Source organism: Camelus dromedarius, chromosome 1, assembly GCF_036321535.1.
Source record: "Camelus dromedarius isolate mCamDro1 chromosome 1, mCamDro1.pat, whole genome shotgun sequence".
Classification (NCBI taxonomy): Eukaryota; Metazoa; Chordata; class Mammalia; order Artiodactyla; family Camelidae; genus Camelus; species Camelus dromedarius.
This window is the reverse complement of record NC_087436.1, coordinates 75505785-75528239: the sequence shown is the minus strand read 5'-3', so window position 1 is coordinate 75528239 and position 22455 is coordinate 75505785. Positions and strand designations below refer to the sequence as shown.

At 41.7% G+C, this 22455-nt stretch overlaps 1 protein-coding gene across 2 annotated transcripts in view; it reads right to left on the bottom strand.

The window, feature by feature from the left end:
* FRAS1 (Fraser extracellular matrix complex subunit 1) overlaps window positions 1-22455 on the bottom strand; it is a 408983-nt gene that overhangs the window by 188733 nt on the left and 197795 nt on the right. For both annotated transcript variants that reach the window (XM_064485618.1, XM_031432509.2), the window contains exon 15: window positions 11433-11576. In XM_064485618.1, coding sequence (XP_064341688.1) covers window positions 11433-11576 — 144 coding nt within the window. The remainder of the gene's footprint in view (window positions 1-11432; window positions 11577-22455) is intronic.

The window sequence follows — 22455 nt, the reverse complement described above, 5'->3', positions numbered from 1 at the left end:
GCCCAGCTAAATTTGAATTTCCAGATAAATAATGAATAAATTTTTTAGTTTATGTTTGTCCCAAATATTTCATTCTGTGTTTTACCTGACAACCTTAGTTGGAGAGAGAATTCAGAAATTCAGAGTTCTACTAAACAAGGTCATGCTACAAAAATTAGGTAGAAATTGCTGAACTTCACACAACCTTCCAGGATCTATTCATTCACTTATTCATTCATTTAGCCCCCAAAACATTTCTTAAGCTATGTGTTAGGTCCTGTGTCAGGTGGTAGAGACACAAAAGCCAAATCAACTTGGTCTCTACTTTAAGGGACCTATTAGTCTGCCAGAGGGAGATAAACACGTGTAATATTAGGAATACTAAACACATCACTTAGTAGGCACAAGAAACATTCCAACAAAATGTGTGTGGGGTAGGCGGTATGAAAGGTCAAGAAAGGGTTCAGAGAAGAAATGACCCTTGAGCGCTGTCTTGGAAAGTGAGTCAGAGAACGCCAGGCTGATGGGAATGTACTCCTGGCTGAAGCAGCAAGGCAAGCGCAGGCCCAGACCCCAGGAGAATCCTGGGAACCAGCAGTTCCGTTCAGCTGAGATAGTGTGAAGGGCCAGACTATGGAAACTACACCAGACTAGTCTAGTGGAGATTCTCATCCCGTCAAAGACACGGGGAGCCCTTACACAGTTTTAAACACAGTAGAAATGGGGTCATGTTTGCATATAAGAAAGATCACTTTGGCTTCAGTTTGGAGACAGTTGGGAGAGGTGAGAAAGGAGAGTTGGGGGCCTGGTTGGAAGATGGTGGCAATGCTCACGGAACGCGATGATTGGGAGTTGAATCAAGGCTGTGAATGAGGTGACAGATTTGAGAGTAGTGCGGGGAAAAGTGTCTCAAATGGCTTCCAGGGCTCTGGCATGGAGATGAGTGACGCCACTCAAGGAACCCAAAAAGGAGGGTAGGTGTGGGGGATTAGGATGGGCTCGCTTTGGCATACATGTGGCCCGCAAACAGCCTGAGTTATAACTCTGGGACTCAAGAAAGAGGCCCGGGGGTCATTACAGAGAGGTGGTTGCCGAAATCAGAAATGAGTCGATTTATTCAGTAAAAGGAGGAAGGATTAGAGAGAAGTAGTCAAAGATTAAGAGAACACCAAAAGTCACTGAGAGAAGAAAAAACTAGCAAAAGTGACTGAGAAGAAGTGATCCAAAGGTAGGAGAGAAAAACAGGAGTATGGTGGCTGAGAACCCAAGAGCGAAAAAAGTTCAAGAAGGAAGACATTTACAGTACAGAGAAGACAAATAAAATCTGAAGAAGGTTCACGTCCCTTAGAAATTGGGACCTGGTGACCTGTGCCACAACCATTTCAGTGGATTCATCGGACAGAATGGGAGCGAAGGCCATGATTATAAACTGTTTCTTTACAACGATATTAAACTCTTACTCATTCTTAGTGGGAAAGTGGTCTTTCTATTTTCATATATTCTTTACATAAATATGTCCTTTACTCATATACATATATATCCTTTTGTTTTTATATAAATGTTAGCATATTACGTGGTTTATTTCCCTTTTTAAAACTGTGTGATAGTTCTTGGATTTGTATCAATACATAGAAATAAATCCATCTCCTTCTTCTTTAACTGTTAAATAATAAACAAACAAACAAACAAAATAAACAAACTGTTCCTTTAAAGGCGCTTGGCTGTGAACAGAAGGGCACAGGTAGGAAATAATTAAAAGGGTAACAAGATATTTTGTCTCTCCAATACTGTAAAAGCCCAAGGCCAATACAGACCCTGGCAAAGGTTTTTAACAAGAGAAGAGTCTGAATAATCGTTGAAAGCATATCTAGGAGAAAAAGGGGAATTACATTCAAAAGCACAGATGGGGAGATTAGCCTTGAACAGAACAGAGGAAAGCTGCCTTTCCCGAGAGTGGAAGCGAGGGGAGGGGAATGCAGCTGCGGGTAAGCCTATGACTCAGTTGACTCCGTACTCCTTGGTTAAATTCTTTAAAAACAAGCAAAGCAAATCTCTTCTCACGACCAGAGACTCAATGTTTGAGGTATAGAGAACTGTGAAGACTTATTCTGTCTGTTCTTTTAATCTACCAACACTATTCTAACCTCCTGAAAAGTATTTTAAGAACTTGAGAAAAAAGATGGCAAGTGATGAGGCCAAATGTTCCATCCCAAATCCTGGAGGATCTGGCACCTCTAGAAGCAAACATGTAAGGCAAATTCATCTTCAGTAAATGGATAAAGGCCCTGGCCTTCATATCAGTGAAGAAGAAAATCAGCCTCTCAACTCATAACTGGAACAAAGAAGCAAAACTGAATCTAAAAAGCACTCTCCCCTCCCACCCTCCAAAACTTCTGAAGTTTCTTTTTTTTTTTTTTTAACATTTTTTATTGATTTATAATCATTTTACAATGTTGTGTCAAATTCCAGTGTTCAGCACAATTTTTCAGTTATTCATGGACATATACACACTCATTGTCACATTTTTTTCTCTGTGAGTTATCATAACATTTTGTGTATATTTCCCTGTGCTATACAGTGTAGTCTATTCTACAATTTTGAAATCCCAGTCTATCCCTTCCCACCCTCCACCCCCCTGGTAACCACAAGTCTGTATTCTCTGTCTGTGAGTCTATTTCTGTCCTTTATTTACGCTTTGTTTTTGTTTGTTTGTTTGCTTTTGTTTTTGTTTTTTAGATTCCACATATGAGCAATCTCATATGGTATTTTTCTTTCTCTTTCTGGCTTACTTCACTTAGAATGACATTCTCCAGGAGCATCCATGTTGCTGCAAATGGCACGATGTTGTCGGTTTTTATGGCTGAGTAGTATTCCATTGTATAAATATACCACTTCTTCTTTATCCAGTCACCTGTTGATGGACATTGAGGCTGTTTCCATGTGTTGGCTATTGTAAATAGTGCTGCTATGAACATTGGGGTGCAGGTGTCATCCTGAAGTAGATTTCCTTCTGGATACAAGCCCAGGAGTGGGATTCCTGGGTCATATGGTAAGTCTATTCCTAGTCTTTTGAGGAATCTCCACACTGTTTTCCATAGTGGCTGCACCAAACTGCATTCCCACCAGCAGTGTAGGAGGGTTCCCCTTTCTCCACAGCCTCTCCAGCATTTGTCATTTGTGGATTTTTGAATGACGGCCATTCTGACTGGTGTGAGGTGATACCTCATTGTAGTTTTGATTTGCATTTCTCTGATAATTAGTGATATTGAGCATTTTTTCACGTGCTTTTTGATCATTTGTATGTCTTCCTTGGAGAATTGCTTGTTTAGGTCTTCTGCCCATTTTTGGATTGGGTTGTTTATTTTTTTCTTATTGAGTCGTATGAGCTGCTTATATATTCTGGAGATCAAGCCTTTGTCGGTTTCACTTGCAAAAATTTTCTCCCATTCCGTAGGTTTTCTTCTTGTTTTATTTCTGGTTTCCTTTGCTGTGCAGAAGCTTGTAAGTTTCATTAGGTCCCATTTGTTTATTCTTGCTTTTATTTCTTCTAGGAGAAAATTTTTTAAATGTATGTCAGATAATGTTTTGCCTATGTTTTCCTCTAGGAGGTTTATTGTATCTTGTCTTATGTTTAAGTCTTTGATCCATTTTGAGTTGATTTTTGTATATGGTGTAAGGGAGTGTTCTAGCTTCATTGTTTTACATGCTGCTGTCCAGTTTTCCCAACACCATTTGCTGAAGAGACTGTCTTTATTCCAATGTATATTCTTGCCTCCTTTGTCAAAGATGAGTTGACCAAAAGTTTGTGGGTTCATTTCTGGGCTCTCTACTCTGTTCCATTGGTCTATATGTCTATTTTGGTACCAATACCATGCTGTCTTGATGACTGTAGCTGTATAGTATTGTCTGAAGTCTGGGAGAGTTATTCCTCCAGCCTCTTTCTTTCTCTTCAGTAATGCTTTGGGAATTCTAGGTCTTTGATGGTTCCATATGAATTTTATTATGATTTGTTCTAGTTCTGTGAAATATGTCCTGGGTAATTGGATAGGGATTGCATTAAATCTGTAGATTGCCTTGGGCAGTGTGACCATTTTAACAATATTGATTCTTCCAATCCAAGAGCATGGAATATCTTTCCATTTTTTAAAGTCTTCTTTAATTTCCTTCATCAATGGTTTATAGTTTTCTGTGTATAATTCTTTCACCTCCTTGGTTAGATTTATTCCCAGATATTTTATTACTTTGGGTGCTATTTTAAAGGGGATTGTTTCTTTACTTTCTTCTTCTGTTGATTTATCATTAGTGTAAAGAAATGCAACTGATTTTTGAACGTTAATTTTGTAACCTGCTACCTTGCTGAATTCTTCAATCAGCTCTAGTAGCTTTTGTGTGGACCTTATAGGGTTTTCTATATATAGTAACATGTCATCAGCATATAATGACACTTTTACCTCTTCTTTTCCAATTTGGATCCCTTTTATTTCTTTCTCTTGCCTGACAGCTGTGGCTAGGACTTCCAGGACTATGTTGAATAGGAGTGGTGATAGTGGGCATCCTTGTCTTGTCCTAGATTTTAGTGGGAAGCTTTTGACTTTTTCACCGTTGAGTACTATGCTGGCTGTAGGTTTGTCATATATAGCTTTTATTATGTTGAGATATGTTACCTCTATACCCACTTTGGCGAGAGTTTTTATCATAAATGGGTGTTGAATTTTATCAAATGCTTTTTCTGCATCGATTGAGATGATCATGTGGTTTTTGTCCTTTCTCTTGTTGATGTGATGTATTACACTGATTGATTTGCATATGTTGAACCAGCCTTGTGTCCCTGGGATGAACCCCACTTGGTCATGATGTATAATCTTTTTTATGCGTTGTTGGATTCTATTTGCTAATATTTTGGTGAGGATTTTGGCGTCTATGTTCATCAGTGATATTGGCCTATAATTCTCTTTTTTTGTAGTGTCTTTGCCTGGTTTTGGTATCAGGGTGATGGTGGCTTCATAGAATGAGTTTGGGAGTATTCCCTCCTTTTCAATCGTCTGGAAGAGTTTGAGAAGGACTGGTATGAGTTCTTCTTTGTATGTTTGGTAGAATTCCCCGGTGAAGCCGTCCGGTCCTGGACTTCTATTTGTAGGGAGGTTTTTAATTGCTATTTCTATTTCCTTTCTAGTGATCGGATTGTTCAAGTGTTCAGATTCTTCTTGATTCAGTCTTGGTGGACAGTATGTTTCCAGAAACTTGTCCATCTCCTCTAGGTTATCCAGTTTGGTTCCATATAGTTTTTCATAATATTCTCGTATGATATTCTGTATTTCTATTTTGTTTGTTGTAATTTCTCCATTTTCCTTTCTTATTTCGCTAATTTGTGCTCTCTCTTTTTTCTTCTTTGTGAGTTTGGACAGAGGTTTGTCGATTTTATTTACTTTTTCAAAAAACCAGCTTTTGGTTTGGTTGATTCTTTCTATGGTCTTGTTAATCTCTATTGTATTTAATTCCTCTCTGATCTTTATTATTTCCTTCCTTCTGCTGCTTTTTGGGGCTTTTTGTTCTTCTTTTTCTAATTCATTCAGGTGGTGGGTTAAATTGTTTCTTTGAGATTGTTCTTCTTTTTTGAGGAAGGCCTGTATTGCTATAAACTTCCCTCTTAGCACTGCCTTTGCTGTGTCCCATAGGTTTTGAGTGGTTGTGCTTTCATTATCATTTGTCTCAAGGTATTTTTTAATTTCAGCTTTGATTTCCTCATTGATCCATTGTTTTTTCAATAACATATTGTTTAATCTCCATGCTTTCCTTTTTTTCTCCTTTGTTTCTCTGTTGTTGATTTCCAGTTTCATGGCATTGTGGTCAGTAAAGATGCTTGAGATAATTTCTATCTTCTTAAAATTGTTGACGTTTCTTTTGTGCCCAAGTACATGATCGATCCTGGAAAATGTTCCATGTGCACTTGAAAAGAATGTATAGTCTATTTTTGGGGGGTGTAATGCTCTGAAAATATCCACCAAATCTAGTTTTTCTATTGTAGTATTTAATTTCTCTGTTGCCTTGTTTATTTTCTGTCTGGAAGATCTGTCTAGTGATGTTAATGCAGTGTTAAAATCTCCAACTATGATTGTATTCCCATCAATATCCCCCTTTATCTCTGTTAGTAATTCTTGTATGTACTTAGGTGCTCCTATATTGGGTGCATATATATTAACGAGTGTAATATCCTCATCTTGTATCACTCCTTTAATCATTATAAAATGTCCTTCTTTATCTTTCTTTATGGCCTTTGTTTTAAAGTCTATTTTGTCTGAAATCAGTACTGCAACACCTGCTTTTTTGGCTTTTCCATTTGCATGGAATATCCTTTTCCATCCTTTCACTCTCAATCTATATGTGTCCTTCTCCCTAAAGTGGGTCTCTTGTATGCAGCATATTGAAGGTTCTTGCTTTATTATCCAGTCTGCCACTCTGTGTCTTTTGACTGGAGCATTTAGTCCATTAACATTTACAGTAATTAATGATAGATGTGTGTTTATTCCCATTTTGAACTTATCTTTGCAGTTGAATTGGTATATCCTCTTTGTTCCTTTCTTCTTCCTTTTGTGGTTTGGTAATTTTCCTTTATATTATCATGGATTTTATTTAATTTTTGTGACTCCTTTGTAAATTTTTGGCTTGTGGTTACCCTTTTTTGTAAATTTATCAACCCATGACTATAACTGTTTTTATTAAACTGATAGTAACATGATCTCAAACCCATCCTACTGTTAAAAAAATTTAAAGTCTCCTATCCAAAACTTCTGAAGTTTCTAACTCTAGAACTGACATCTCAAGGTACACCTAAAGTAATACTTGGAGTATTATTTGTAAATTTAAATAAAATTATTAGGAAGACATCATTTCTCCTCCAAACTAGCCTATAGTTCAATACAATATTAATAAAACTTCCAGTTAAATTTTATTAGGAATTCAATAAACATACTCTAAAGTTCATGAATAGTTAACTTTGAAAATGAGGGAAAAAAAGGGAGAATCTGCCCAATTAGACACTGAGACATACTGGAAAGCAATAGAAATAAATAAAACAATACAATGTGATAGTAGTACAAGAATAGAAATTTAGACTACTGAAATAGCTCAGAGATAGACCTACATGCATATAGAAATTTAATATACAATAAAGGTCAATGGAGAAGGTTACACTGAATTATTAGACGATTCTGTGGAAACTGGATCATGAAATGGAGAGAAGTCAAACTAGATCCCTACTTAAACCTATATATATATATATATATATATATAAGTGGACTCCAGATGGGTCAACAGTCTACATAAAAATAAAACTGTGAAATTAATAGAATTTCTTCTATTAATTATAGGATAATTTCTTTGTGAAATTGAGCAGAATAGGTCTTCTTAGACAAAAATTCAAAAGCAAAATGTTAAAGTAAGAAATGATGAATTAAGAGATTTCTGTTCAGCAAAGTGTACCACAAAAGGTAACAAAATGGGAAAATATTTGCATAGTTAAGAATGACACAGTAAAGATCTATAACAGGCAAGGAACTCCATAAAATTTACAATAAAAAGGCAGCAAGGCTAATAAAACAGTGGAGAAAACATTAAAAAGCAATTTATTGAGGGGGAAACACAAAAGTCCAACAAGAATTGACGATAACCTCAAACTCATTAATAATCAGAAAAATGCAAATTAAAATGGGATGTCCCTGTATACGTATTGAAAAAACCTGAAGCTTGATAATGCCAAATGGTGGCAAGGATGTAGGGGTGAGAGAACCCCTACCTTTGGGAGTGTAGATGCTGGTGAGCTACCTGGCACTACTTAGTTACACAAAGCACATGCGGAGTCAAGAAGTCAACAATTCTGCTCCTGGGTTATCCATGCATCTCAGGGAACCTCCCACCCAGGTTCGCCAATGGACATGTTTGAAGTGTTCACGGGTGCTCTCTAGTGATGGTGTCCGTCCCTGGGAGAGTGGATGGGTGTGGGGGACGCAGACCAGGAAGGACTATGTAGCATGAGAAGCAAAGGGCTAGACAGTCTAACAATGTGGGCAAATCTGAAAAACGCACTGGTATGTGAAAAAAGAACCACATGAAGTCTGTAACATGGTATTATTTAAGAAAGATATACATTTACATATACTCACTGAAAACAATACCCATTTTGTATGAGCCCATAAAAACAAGAAGATAAAAAAAAATTAAAATTGTTGCCTAAGTGAGGAAGGGAAATTGGTGTAAAAGGAAGCAAGGAAAGAGAAAAAGGGAGAGGAGGAAGGAAGAAAGAGAGACGGGCTAACAGAAACCTCTGAACTTGCTTTGATTTATTGTGTTAGCTAGAGTCAGAAAAGCCCTGCATAATAGCACCGGTACTTAAATGACTAAAGAATGAGGAGGTTCTGTCCTTTGAATTTCCCCACCCTTTATACCTAATATTTGTAAAACTCAAAGCCTGTCCCAGAGATAAACTTGGTTGCTGTAAATTCTTTCAGCCAGAGCATAGCACCATTTATAACAGGTTGTGCTGGATTTTTCTCAGCACTCGACTTTGAGATTTCTACAGATACGGCTGCTTGGTTATAAATTATTAAACCAACACCAGCTGGTCTTTATCTTAAACAGCACTAATCTGAATTGAAAGGAAGTCAGCATTATCAGCATCAGACGTCTTAATTAACATTCCGATACCAATCAGTAACTTGGCTCACCCTTATTTTAGAAAATATTTCTGTGAACCTTTCTGAAGGCCTTTGATACAAACTTAGAGAACTCCAATAACCTTATGAAAACTGTACATCCCAGCCTTGTGTATCAAAACGACCACTGGCCAACGTTAATGGCGGCACAAAGTCTTGTATTTGCCACACACGTGGCAGGTGTTCAGTAATTACCTCTTTTTGTTTATTTGTTTTTTCGGGGAGGTAATTCGGTTTATGTATTTATTTTCATGGAGCTACTGGGGATTGAACCCAGGACTTCATGCATGCACACTAAGCATGTACTCTACCCTGAGGTATAGCCTCCCCCAGTAATTACCTTTTGATCAATTGATGGGTTGGCTGACTGTCAGCAGTGGTCAATCCTCCTATTTGGAAATTTGCTTTCTGCTTTGTTTCAAAATGTACACAGAGAGCATTTCAGATATATACTCTCTCCCTCGGCCACCTGTTCAGGAGTCTTCTTTTTAAATTCTTCCAGTCCGCAGGGAGCTCTGGCTTTCTTCACTCAACCTCTTAGCCCAAGAACATTCCCACCCGTCACCGCCGCAGGCTCACACTAGCCCTCCCTCCTTTTACGTACACGTGCTCCCTAGCAGAGGCTGCTTCTCACTCCAGATACTATCGTCTCGGTGGCAGGCCGGTGTCACCGGCTCCTTGTCAGTGACAGCAGCCAGTGTCCTCGGGGAGTTAAAGGGTAAATGCCTTGAGGCCTTTGAGTTAGTGCAAACTTGACATCTGCCGACCTTTAGAGCATACATCTGGCTTAATTGAGCAGGAAAGTGATGCTGGCAGAAAAAGATTAAAATGCTCAGGGTAATGGCAGCTTGCTTTTCTTTCCTTGTTCTCTTCCAAATCCACACAGAAGCCACCTGTGACTTGTCTGTATCGAGTGAGATTTCTCACACCAGCGATGCGGATGGATCCCTGCACAGCTTTCAGCCAGCAGCTGCTGAGAGCTCTCTCTCTCCTCTAAGACAAGTGTGTTTGTCATGTCCCCAGGATCATCTCATTTGTACTGTTGCCCTGATCAGTAAACAAAATGAGGACTGTAACTCAAGGAAGTTTTATGGACTGCAGATTGTTACTGACTTAGTGGACTTGGTTATTTAAAAAAAAAGTCATCACACCCTTTCAATAGGTATGACCATCACAATAAACTCAATTCGAACCTTTCCTTCACCATTTGGTGCCTACCTGTGGACCTGGCGATGTCCACAGGGCAGCCAGCTGATCTAAAGACTGACAGGAAGACAAGAAGGAAGGGAAGAGGAGGGCCAGGGAGAGGACAACGAGAAGAAGAGAGGGAAAACGGGCAGAGGTGCACAAGGAGATGTTATGTCACTGCAGCAGTACAGCAGTTAAGAGGCAGTTAAGATCTGAAGTCAGAAGAACGAGCATGAGTCCCAGCGCTGCCCCTTATGAGCTATGGGACTTGGGCAAGTTTCTTAGCCTCTCTATTTCTTCATCTGAAAAATAAGGATGGTAACAACTACCTCATGAACTTGTCGTGAGGATTAAACACCAAACACTCACACAGCATGTATTCTGTGCCAGGCACTGTGCTAAATTCCCTGCATACATTAACTCATCCTAGCAACAGCCTTCTGAATTGGGTGTGTGTTAGTTTCCCATTGCTGCTGTAACAAATGACCATAAATTCAATGACTTAAAAACAACACAAACTTCTTATACAGCTTAAGAGATTAGAAGTCCTAAAATCAAAGCATTAGCAGGACTACAGTCCTTCCAGAAGCTCTATGGCTAGATCATTCCCTTGTCTTTTCCCAGCTCCTGCCTGCATGCTCATGGCCCCTTCCTGACACTCTGACCATCACTCTGACCTCTGCTCTGTCTCAGATCTTCCTGTCTGATTCCAACACTCCTGCCTCCCTCATACAGGGACCCTTGTGATTACAGCAGCCCATTCAGATAACCCAGGATAACCACCCCCAACTCAAGATCCTTGTCTTAATCACACCTACAAAGTCCCTTTTGCCATCTGAGGCAGCTATTCACAAGTGCTGGTGATTAGGACGTGGACATCTCTGAGGAACCAGTATTCTGTCTACCACAGGTACCACAGTTGTTCCCATTTTACAAATGGGAAACTAACATGGGAAGAGATTAAGGAACTTGCCCAAGGTCATGCTTTCCCTCCCAATACATTCCTGCTTCTCAGTGGGCGAATGTTTAGAAAGCTCTTGGAACAGTGCTGGGCACAGGAAGCACTAAGCCGGGTTAACTCTTACTCCCACGCAGCGGTGTAAAAGGTAGAACAGACAATAAGTACTTCAGCTTTAAGTCAGTGATACCAACACCAAAGGCAGGTTGGCCCTCAGCTGGCCTGAGTGGCTTTGTCCCCACGCTACTTGGAAGGCCATGTGGCGTTGATGGGGAGTTTAGGATTTGGAGAAAGGAAGCCTCTCCCTACAGCGGTGGGTCTGGAGTGAGCAGCCTGAGCCTTGTGGTTTGCACGTGCAGGACGAGGCTAGAGTGAGCAGTTACCCTCACAAGTAGTTGCAGGACTGGGGTGTTAAAAGGGATGCTGTCAGTTGGGGGAAAAAGAAAACCGTTTCATAAACTACTAAGACGCTGTCAATGTCAGCAGCCTTTGCATATTTGTTGAGTAAAGAAACACTGATTTTTGGTGCTATGATTTGAATAAAACAAGGGATCCTGGAAGAGGAAAAGATGCTTTGATCTGCAAAGCCCGGCACTCACCACTGCAGGTCCCCTGTTTGTTGTAAAACCCGTCGCCACAGCTGCTCTGACAGCTGCCCTCCCTCAGCACGTGGAGCGGGTCACTGCAGGCCAGGCAGTGCTTCTCGGTGGGGCCCCAGCAGGCCACACAGGACTCGTGGCAGGCTGCAGGCAAACAGCACAATCAGTGAACAACCGATAGTAGGAAGGAAAGGCTGTGATTTTTCTTTCAAATGTTTTAGAATTTATAAGGAGAATGTTGGCTCCTTCAATCCTAAACCACCGTGCACATATGTGCACCACAGGAGAAAAAAAAAATCCACCCCAAAAAATCCTATTTCTGTTGGCCAGAAACACAACTTCAATAAATTATCACTAAGAGAATGAGAACAGGAAATCAGAGGCTTTTGAGCACTGGGAGTCACAGGCAAGGGAATCATAATTTTCTAGACATACGTGGTCTGTCTAATGAAATCAGATGGCCCTCCATCACCCTGCGTTTTGTAACCACACAACAAAGTGCCAAGAGGATGACTGCTCTTACCTCCAGTGCATCAAGAATCAGCTAAGGAGGGGTGCCAGGTACTCCAATCCTTGATTAGACCTTGAGGGACCTGGTACTGCTTGGTTCCCAGGGCTCTTTCCCTCCCTTTCCATCTCTCCGCACCCTTCTCTCCCCCAACCCCCGCCGTCTTCCTTCTGTCCTCCCTCACAAATCTTACAACTCAGCCTCTGGTCATCCCCCTCCCCACCCCCGTAGCATCTGCTCTAAACATATATCTTGAGTACTCATGAAGCTTGACTTTCTCTTATACCTTAGATTTCTAACTATACGTTATTTTTAGACAAAAGTTGTTCCTTTAAGACTTGAAAATGTCCTCCTCTTCCAGCATTTGATTTTTAATTACATTCATGCTTGCTCTTTACCTTAGCAGATCTATAAAGAGAGGACTATTCTGAATGAGTAAATATATTGTTTGGTTAACTGTCCGTATGGCTAACCCCACCCATGCCTCTGTTAATGCATCCTGATTTTCAAAATGTTGGCTTCACAATGGAGCATCATCTATTTTTCATAGGTACCCATTCTGACCAAAATTGGCAGGGAGAACGCTTTTGCTGGTTACAGGTGACTTGAGAACTATACCTAAGTAACTTAATTAGGGATCCCTTTAGAATCAGAAGAAAGGATGCCTGAATTGAAAATCTTAAGATCCAATCCTCTCCTCAATTCCAGACTGCACAAAAAGGCCTTAATTTCAGAAAACTTTTGTCCCCAACAAATTCAGACATAATTGCAAAGTGTGGTAAGTGATAAGAAGAGTGCTTTGACAGAGAATAACAGTAGTAGGACAGAAAGGGATTGACTTAAGGCAGTTCTAAAGGACGAGACGTGACCAGCCCTGGGGAGAGCCAGAGAGCAGCACAAACAAAGCTCCTGAGACGGGAAGGAGCTTGGGAGTTCAAGGAACTGAAGGCTCCCCTTGTGGCTGGACCCAGTGGACATAGTGGGGCACAGTGTTCCTGATTCATGGCTGGAAGGGTAGGCAGGGACCCTATCAGACTTGACCTTGGAGACCATGGAAAGAAATTAGGATTTTTATCCTACCTGCAATGGGAGTCATGAATGGGCTTTTTAAATAGGATAGACAGAAGCCGTGATTTAGATTTTTAAAAGCTCTCTCTGGCTGCCATGTAGAGAGGGGTTATGGACTTACATGCCAGCAGGGAGACCAGTAGGGAGTCAACGGCTCTGGTCCAGGTAAGAGATGACAATGGCAGATGGAAAGCAGAGGCGGAGGAAAGTTTACTTATTTATCATCTGGTTCCCTCGCTAGACCGTAAGGTTCATGAGGGCAGAGTCCATATCTCTTTTGTTAACTCTGTGCTGAGCACACAGCTCAGTGGCCTACAAACTTCACTTACATTTAACACCTTATTTATAAGTGGTGCCTGAGAACGTTGTGTTGAGATAAGCCACTGACACTACAACATAACTAAATATGTGGATGCAAAGATCCCGGTGACAAAGTCTACCCTGAATACACATGAAATCTGTCATTCATTTATTTAGCTACTCTCTAGTGACTGACTAGAGTCACTATCTGAAGTGTCTATCACTGTTAAGTGCCTCTGCCTTACTGACTCGGGAGCTGATTCAAAGCCGTTACCTAAACAAACAAAAACCCAAGTGCATTTCTAAGAAGGCACGCCAGGCTGGTCTGTATATCAATGTTCAACAGAAGCACGTACTACATGCAAGACGCCGGGCTGGCCTGGGAGGCCTTCCCAGCTCGCCACAGGTGAACACAGGGGCACCAGGGAGTAAGCGCCTGAGGGGATGACAGGGAGGGGGGCAAAAAAGGCAACAGGGGCCAGGTCATGAGGCCAGGGGTAAGGACTTTGGACTTCATCCCATAAAAGTTTTCATCAGGGCAGAGGAATCGATCAGTTTTGCTTTTGGAGCGCTTACTTTAAAGAGGGTAATTAACTCAAGACATCCTTAAAGGATGAAACCATCTTTATCCAGCGGGCACGGAGATGAGAAATTAAAGCAAAACCCCCAGTTCTTTAGGGGACTGTCTGAAGGCAGTATAGACACTGCTGCACTGGCTGTGAAAACAGTAACAATACTTCCAACCTGGTTGGTAAACGGCTGTCATTCTGGCCCCCTCCCTGATACTGTGGCTTCCGCCCTGGGAACCCTGGCAGACACCACGATCCAGCAACCGAAAGGTCTGACACAGGAGAGGGTCTCGGGTCTCCCTCCTTCCGACTGACCTGATCTGTGCCATACTGCTTGTTAAATAGTTTTAATATTGCTCCTGGTACTGCCAATCAGAATGGGGGTCAAAGGCTGAGCAGGATAGAAGCCACAGACTTAGGGATGGCACTCAGGTCCGTCACAAACCGAGCCCTACTTAGCATTTCAGCCCTGCCTTGTGCTACCTCCCTGAAGCAAGCCAGTTTTGTGAAGCAGGGTACCCCAAGCATGCCACGTGCCTGTGCATCGGTTCCAGATGCCCCACACAGGATTGACCGAGTTGGAAATCCCTCTGACCCCTTCCATAGCCCCTGTAATCCTGTTTACACCTGAGAGGCCTCCTAAGCCGCTACTTCTTGCAGCTTGGCTGAACTTGTCCAAAGTCAGCTACTCCTTCCTCTGTGTTTCTGCAGCTCTTTGTACATGCCTCTCATGTGAGTTATCCTACAGTATTAATTACTCTGTTAATCAATCCCCTTCAATGGAATGTAATATCCTCCAAAATAGGGGCCATGTTTTATCATCTTAAACCCCTGGTATCCAGATTGATTTCTGGTACAAAGTCAGAACTTATTAAATGCACATTAAATGAATGCACAGCAGATCTTTTCATTGGTTATGGGGGGTTCATCCTGCTACCTTCCACATGGAAACAACTAACCATGAGGTCAAAGCCTGAAGAAATGATATGAAGATGTTAAGATCTAAATTTTGTCTAATAAATGCTGGAGTCCAGATCTGCTTATGCTGACGAAAGCTTGCGCTGCATCTGTGTAATGTACCAAATGTGATGCTGGCCCTTCTCTTTTCCATATAGAATAAAAGACGAGACCCACGGCCAGGCAGGACAGCAGAAGGGACTGGTATGTCAACACAGGACTATGCTGAGCTGTCATTTCTTTTCTTGCCCCTTTTTTTTTTTTTTTTTGAGCTGTCATTTCTTATAATGACATACTCCCACTGTGTTTTGCAATTGATTTCTAATTTCTCACACTGAACATATGCCACTGCAGATAATCTCTTCTTGCAGGCTTATTTTCCATGTGGATTTTATTACATTTGGGTTATTACAAAAAATAAAAGGTCAGTCCCTGACTTCTCGCCATAATTTCTCTTAGTGATACATTTCAGATCACCCAGGGTTTGAAGTGTATGTTGTGAAAATTGTGGTAATAAATTAAAACAGAGGACGAATAAGAGAAAGCCTTCTTCTTATCTCACGTGTAGTAGATAATTTATTTAGGAGAGCCCCTGACTTTTCTGGAGCATAACAAGACATGTGTTGGCTTGCTGAGCAATTCATCTCAAAATGAAAAGGAATGAATTACTCTTCTTTTGGCAACCCTATACTGAAACTCTACTCTAAAAATAACAAACTTCTTTTCTGTACTTGATAATTTTGAAATAGAAGGTTGCTGTCAAAAATGTTAACCTATGCTACTCCAAGAATAAAATGCAGCCCTTTTCTAGGGATGTGTTAAAACATTTCCTGTGAACTACTTCTGATTTCCAGGAAGCCTTCCCAGATCCCAGGCAGGGGGCACAGATTCCCATGGGCTCAGCCTTCAGTGCAAACTGACCCTCGGGAAAGAGAAGGAGCCTTGGTTCCCCAACTTTCCCGTGGTCTTTTGGAATATGTTCACCTGCCATCACCAGGGAATCAGCACCCTTGATCAGCAGACCTTTTCAGAGTCATCCGTGAGGCTGCAGTTCAGATTTCCTAAATGCCAAGAAGTTTCTACTCGCCATTAAATGAAACAGCCCAAAATCCAGGCACAAGCAAGGACATCATACACAAGGCAAATTCCTTCATCCTGTTCCTTATCCATTTTGTGACAACTGATAACTTTCATTCACATCTCACAAATGACTAGGAAGTACTTGCCAAATTTTAAAGTATTATCAGGAGACAATGGGTCAATTTCCAGTAAGAAGCTCTTGCTGGATGCAAAAATGTTCTGTCTTAAACTCAACTTCACTGTTGCTTGCTTTCCTAACCTGTAAAGGGGGAGTAATAATATTTGTTGCACTTCATTCATGGGGATTTGGTGAGATGACATGTTTGAGAAAGCAGAGAATGTTGCCTGTGATCACACAAGTGGCACACCCTGCGAGATCCAGCAAATCTTGCTTCAACTGGCATCAAAAGCCAAGTGATTAGAAAGGAAGCAAATTAAAACGTAACGCAAGGCAGAAGAGGAAAGGACAACAAAGACTCTGGGAAAGGGAGGTCCACTCAGAACGGGAGTGGAGGGAAGTAACGGAGAAGCCCGCAGGAATTATTCCAGCAGTTACATAAAGGGGCTCCAGCCTCTCCCAGAGCCCCAGACCCTGGAGCTCTTTTTTTGCAATTGCTACAAAACCTCAACAAAAGCCCTTTGGAAAGTGACTGAGAATAGCTCTGTGAAGGTCATGGTGAAGCCCAGATGCCGGGCAGACTGTGCTCCGTTCCTCGCGTCACGGTCTCATCTGAGGCCAAGGCTACTAGTCTAGGAGGCACAAATGCCAGACAAATCTAAAAGGAGAAGTTCACTGAGTCATCATCCTTTTTGATTCTTTTACTACCAACTGCTTTTGTCCCCTGTCTAGTTTCTGCCCTCAACCTTCCTCCCTGGGCCAGCAGAAAACTTTACACTCTGAAATTGGAATGTCTGGTCTCCACATGTTCTGAAAACCCCTATGTTCTTAAGAGACTTCGTAATAGAAAAAATATCAACACATGAAAAGAATCTGCAGCCTCATGAATAACCAGAGATATGCAAATTTCACAGGAGAGCAGCAGCTAGGTGCAATGGATTGGATGTGCACATAGCAACGGGCATCCATCTCAGAAACAATGCTTGGTGAGGGAAAAAAAAGTAAATGAACGGTTCATCCATTGTAACAAAGGTACCACTTGGTGGGGGATGTGGATAATGGGGGAGGCTATGTATGCATGGTGGCAGGGAGTGAATGGGGGATCTCTGTGCTTTCCTTTTATTTTTGCTGTGAACTTGACAGCTGCTCTAAGAAAGTCTTTAAAGTTAAGAAAAGGAAAAGTATGAGATATCTACCTAGTAATATGTATGAATATTTAAAGTACATACATACAAGACTATAAGAACACATACATATTAAAAATCCACATTAAATTGCATTAGAATAGTTATTTAAGTGGGGAGCTGGGGAGAAGGAAAGTGAGAATAGGCTACAGGAACAAAAGGAGTGGGCGGACAGGCAGACAGACAGACAGATAAACAAGAGAATGGCCTGGCCCAGGCCACTGATGAAAAAGGGCCATGAACAGATATATATGGTAAATCAACGTCCTTCATATAAATCCCCAAAATAAGTATAAATAAATAGATAATCAAGATTGCTTTTTACATCAATCAAGTTGACAAAGTTAAGAAGACTCCTAACACCTCATATTGACAAGGGTGGTGGGAGGGAGGCACTCTCGTGTGCTTCCAGTAGGAGTGCAAACTACAACTTCTTTAAAAGAGAATAATATATTAGTATGTGCTGAAAACTTAAAAATGTACATATATACACTTGGACCCAGCAATCACCTAAGAATTTACCTCAATCAAACATATTTACCACAATTTCTATTCAAAATGTTTACATCGTGGTTATGACAATGGAAAAATTAGGAAGCAGCGCCAAACAACAGAGGCTTGGCTAAATGAATTCTTAGATGGCTACAGATGGAAAGTTATACAACAGCTTTAAAAGATGTTGTAGACGGATAATAAATAACACAGGGAAAGCAGGCAATAAAACTATACATAGAGTGCGATTTCACTGTTGAAAAATAAATAAATGCATCTATGTCTGTCTGTGTACACAACACACACACACAGGACATAAATTAGGAAGACATTCATCACAATACTAACAGCCATGATTTGGGAGAGCCTGAGTCAGGGATTTTCACTGATTTTTACGTGCCTTGAATTTCACTGAGTTTATTAAATGAATTCATTTGTTACTTATGGGGAAAAATGACTAAAGGAGAAAAAAAACCTGTAGTCCTTTTCCCTAAGGCACATGCTGGGTAAAGAGTTAATCTATTAACCACATTCGTGATACAGCTGAATGATTTACTCATCTTGGGTGACGTATCTGAATTTTTAGCATAGTCTTTTGTAGACATAGAGCTTGAACTGAAGGAACGACCTCCCAGCTGACAGAGGCTTTGGCAGGTCCACATGGGGAGAGATTTACAAGCAGGCTAGCTTTTTGTTGGTACTTAAGTCAGAGGATAAAGGCAGACATTTGGCTCCTCAGGAACACTCTCAGGTTATCCTTTCGGTCTGCTGACCCATGCCCACTACATTCCTAAATCTACAATACAGCAGCACCCTACCCTGCCCCCCCACCCCCCGGTTTTCAAATACAGTAACCACCTAGGCATATAGCTGGATGAGCCAAACAGAACTCTCAGATTCCACTCATCCACTGTGACCACTGGCCACCCTTGGCTGCTAAGACCCCCTGGGTTTTTCCCCAGCCCCTGTTAATTAAATGGTTATTGATTTTCCCAGTAATCCCTCGAGTCCACTTGTCTACAGAAACTGAAGAGTCAAAGGAGGGACCACCAACCCAAACCGAGCTGATGGGTGAGTTCTCAGACTTCTTGGCTCACGGGCACAGCCTGCTCAGATCTGGGCAGCGAGAGCATGGAGGTGCTGGGCGCTCTGCGGGCAGCACAAAAAGGGAGCAGGGGTGGAACAGGGAGAGTGCTGGGGTGGGGAATGCAGAAGGGAGAGAAGGAATGTACGCCACACAGTCTGGCTAAAATAACTGAGAGCCCTAGGAACTGGGCGGGGAGCCAGAAGACTTGTCGCTACTTTGTAATCCAGAGCTGAAATATTTTGGGGTTCAGATTTGTCAGGAAGAATGGGATCTGTCTGGAAGATAAACTCCCTGGCAGTTGTGACGGGCTTTCCCTGCTGGTACCTGATCCTTTTGTTCCATCGTCTGTCTTCTGGCAAACACAGCAAGGGCCTATACGCAGCACAGACAAATGCCAAACACAGCCTGCTACAGCAGAGGTCCCAGCCAAGACACCACCAGCTGCTGCTTCTTTCTTCTCTCCACGTATCCTTTACAAGAATGTCCAACGAGGGAGGGGATTTGGAATCCCATTGTCACCTGCTTCACTGGGTCTAGTCTACTCAAGAAACATACTTTCTAGGAGGGCCATCCAGTTGTCCTCCCTTCTGAATGGCTTAAAGCACTCCACGGAGGCTACCCAAGTTCCAGGGACAGTTGTGGGTTTTTCTGTTTGTTTATTTGCTTTTTGTTTTTTTGTTTTTAAAGAATCACCTTTTCAGCACTGATAAGGCACTCAATTATCTTAAAGGGGAGGTAAATGAAGATAAGAAAAAGAGGGTGGGGAAAACAAGATTCTGTAATTTTCCCGAGGCCACACCTAGCGAGGAATTGCTGACAGGGAGTAGATAACAGAAGCTGAATGGAAGTCTGGTCACAGGTGAGCCAGAGTCTAGGCATGCCCCTACATTCCTGTGCTTTCTACTCTGTGCGATGGTTTAAATCACACTTTTTTCAATCAAAAATTGTTCCAAGGGCCTTATATGTGCTTATCATTGTAGGGAATTCAGGAGTGTAAGACCTGTCCTTGTCTCAATGATCAGTCACGTCCTATAATATACCTTTTAAACTGTCTTTATAGCACTGCAAGTAATGGGTTCAAATTGTGGTGACCACTGGGAACGATCTTATTTCTTTCTTTATTTACTGACACTCTCCTCCCATTGAGAAAGTAAGTTGCTGAGCCACAGCGCAGTTTTCTGTCAGTTCACTGCTGTATCCCAGGGCCTGGGATGTGGAAGAGGCTCAGCGAATACTCGTTGCCTGAACAGAATGGAGGAGACAGGAATATCACGTGAAGCAGTCAGTCCCCTTCACAAGACACTCAGCAATTAAGTGAGAGACCACAATTGCTGTAGAATACTAGAGGTTTGAATGTGCATGGGATTTAGAGAGCGGGACAAAATGAGTGAAGACAGTGTGGTTGGAGGTGCTGGTCCCCAAACTGAGTATGTGAAATTGAGACCATTCTGGGGGATGTTGGAGGGGCCATGGAGGATACTAGCTTGACAGTCAGTGACTGTCCCACCAGAACGAGGAGGGCTCCTGTCTTCTTGAGGATTTCAGAACAGCAGTTTTGAGACAGGATGGAAGGGGGCAGGGCACAGCCATTCAAGGAATGCTGCAGCAATTAACATCAAAATGGTGGAAGGTTCAACCCCCAGGAGGCCTTGAGGCTCAGGATGATGAAAGATTTAACTTCTAGTAGATCTTGAGCTTCATTATATGTCTATTGTAATATATTACCATGGTGAATAACACACCCATAGGCACCAAGGCAGTCCCAAGGCTAGCCACAAAAGGTCAAAGAGTAGGAAATGGCCAACTTTCTGGGAATCCCTTCCCCAGGCTACTTAGACTGGTCCTTCCATTTATTAGCATATGAAGCCACCAAGCGCATAAAAACTAGCAACACAGTGCCTCGAGGCCACCCCCCTCTCTCCCTCTTCGGAGACAGTCCACATTCTGTCTATGGAGTGTGTACCTACTTTTAATCTGAGCACCCAACCCCCACACCTCGTGGCCTTTCTCTTGCCTTTCAATGTATCTCTCTGAATAAATCTACCTTCACTCAGCTGTGGCTCGCTCTTGAATTCTTTCCTGCGAAAAGCCAAGGACCCACACTCGGCGGGGCATGTCCCAGGGGCTCAACGGAAGCCTGGCACACAGCCCTTCTCACGCCCCACATCCATTTTCCCACATTAGTTTCATAAATGCCTTTGCCAAGAGGTTCGTCCTGGGCACGGCTAGGCTGGGCTAAGCGCTTGTGGAATATAACGCCCGCCCATCAAGCGCTGCTCTGCCTGGGCTCCGAGGGCCCCGTGCTGCACAGCTGCCAAGCGCTGGGCTGCTCCAGTCAAGCAAGATTCCAACAGATGATTCACGCCAGAAATTCCCCTGCTCAAACTACAGCTTTTAAGCCTCAGCTAGGTCAGCATTGTGTATGCAAATTCTACAGGTTTTCTTAGCAAAAGTTTTCTCTGTGAATATAAGAAACAGGTAATTCCAGATTCATTTAATCAAAGCTTTTAAAGAAAATAAAATAATTTTAACTTGGGATGAATAAATTGCTCTCTGTATTATATTTACTCCTCCATAATGTATAAAACCTATTATAAATCTGACACAAATGGCACAAAACTCTTTTGTTTCCTAATGCAAGCTATTTGATTTTCATTTGCATAAATTAAAAAATAAAGGAACAGATTTGATGATGACAATAGCCGCCTTTTGTTGTCCACATACTATGGGTCAGTCATATTTACATTTTCAAACATCTTTTCTAACTTCATGTTAATGATTTAAAGTAGATAATATTATCCCCACTTTCCAGTTGATGAAACTGAGGCTCAAAGTGGTTAAATGACCTGCCCAAAGCCATATAAGCAGTAAGTAATGGAGCTGAGATTCAAAATGAGCCTGTCTTGTACAAACCTATAAAAAATTCAATTGCTTGATTCTTTAAGTTTCAAAGTCTAAGACCACACAGCAATCAGATACAGACTAAGCTGCACAGGTTTTTGTGTTTGTATTTTTATTTTTTCACATCTCTGTAAGCAGCAGATAACCCTGCCTTGATTGCCAGCTCACTATGGGCAAATACGGAGTCTTATCTTCTCATCCTCCAGACTGTGAGCAGTGGCAAAGAGAATGAATGGAGGAGCTGGAGAACGGAAACGAATGACAATAGGAAGCAGAAATCTAAGCCTCCTAACCTACATGGAGGGCTTATAGGTGCCAGGCGCCATCCTAAACGATAGATGTGAATTTGCTCATTTAATCTGCACAGCAGTGCTATATAGCAGATATTCTTGTCCCTGCTGTAGCCACAGGCCACTGCAGCACGGAGTTAAAGAATATGCTGTTTGAAGTGACAGAACCAAGATTGGAATCCTTGGCTCCCAAGTCTATGGTCTTGAGCACCCTGTCCCCATCCCTCTCACCTCTGGATCTGCTGCCTCTGGAAGGCAGCCCTTGCCAGGGAGTACACACGGCTCCATCCTCAAACGTTTGTGAATATTGGGGTTTTAAGCTGACAAACCAGACATTGATACACATATAAAAATGAAATAAATTCTACTTTTTGTCTACTCAAAATCTAGTCTTGAGTTACTCATTTTAAACTAATCTTGCATGATGTGTGTTAGTGTAGTTGTTTTATTTATTTATTTATTTATTTAT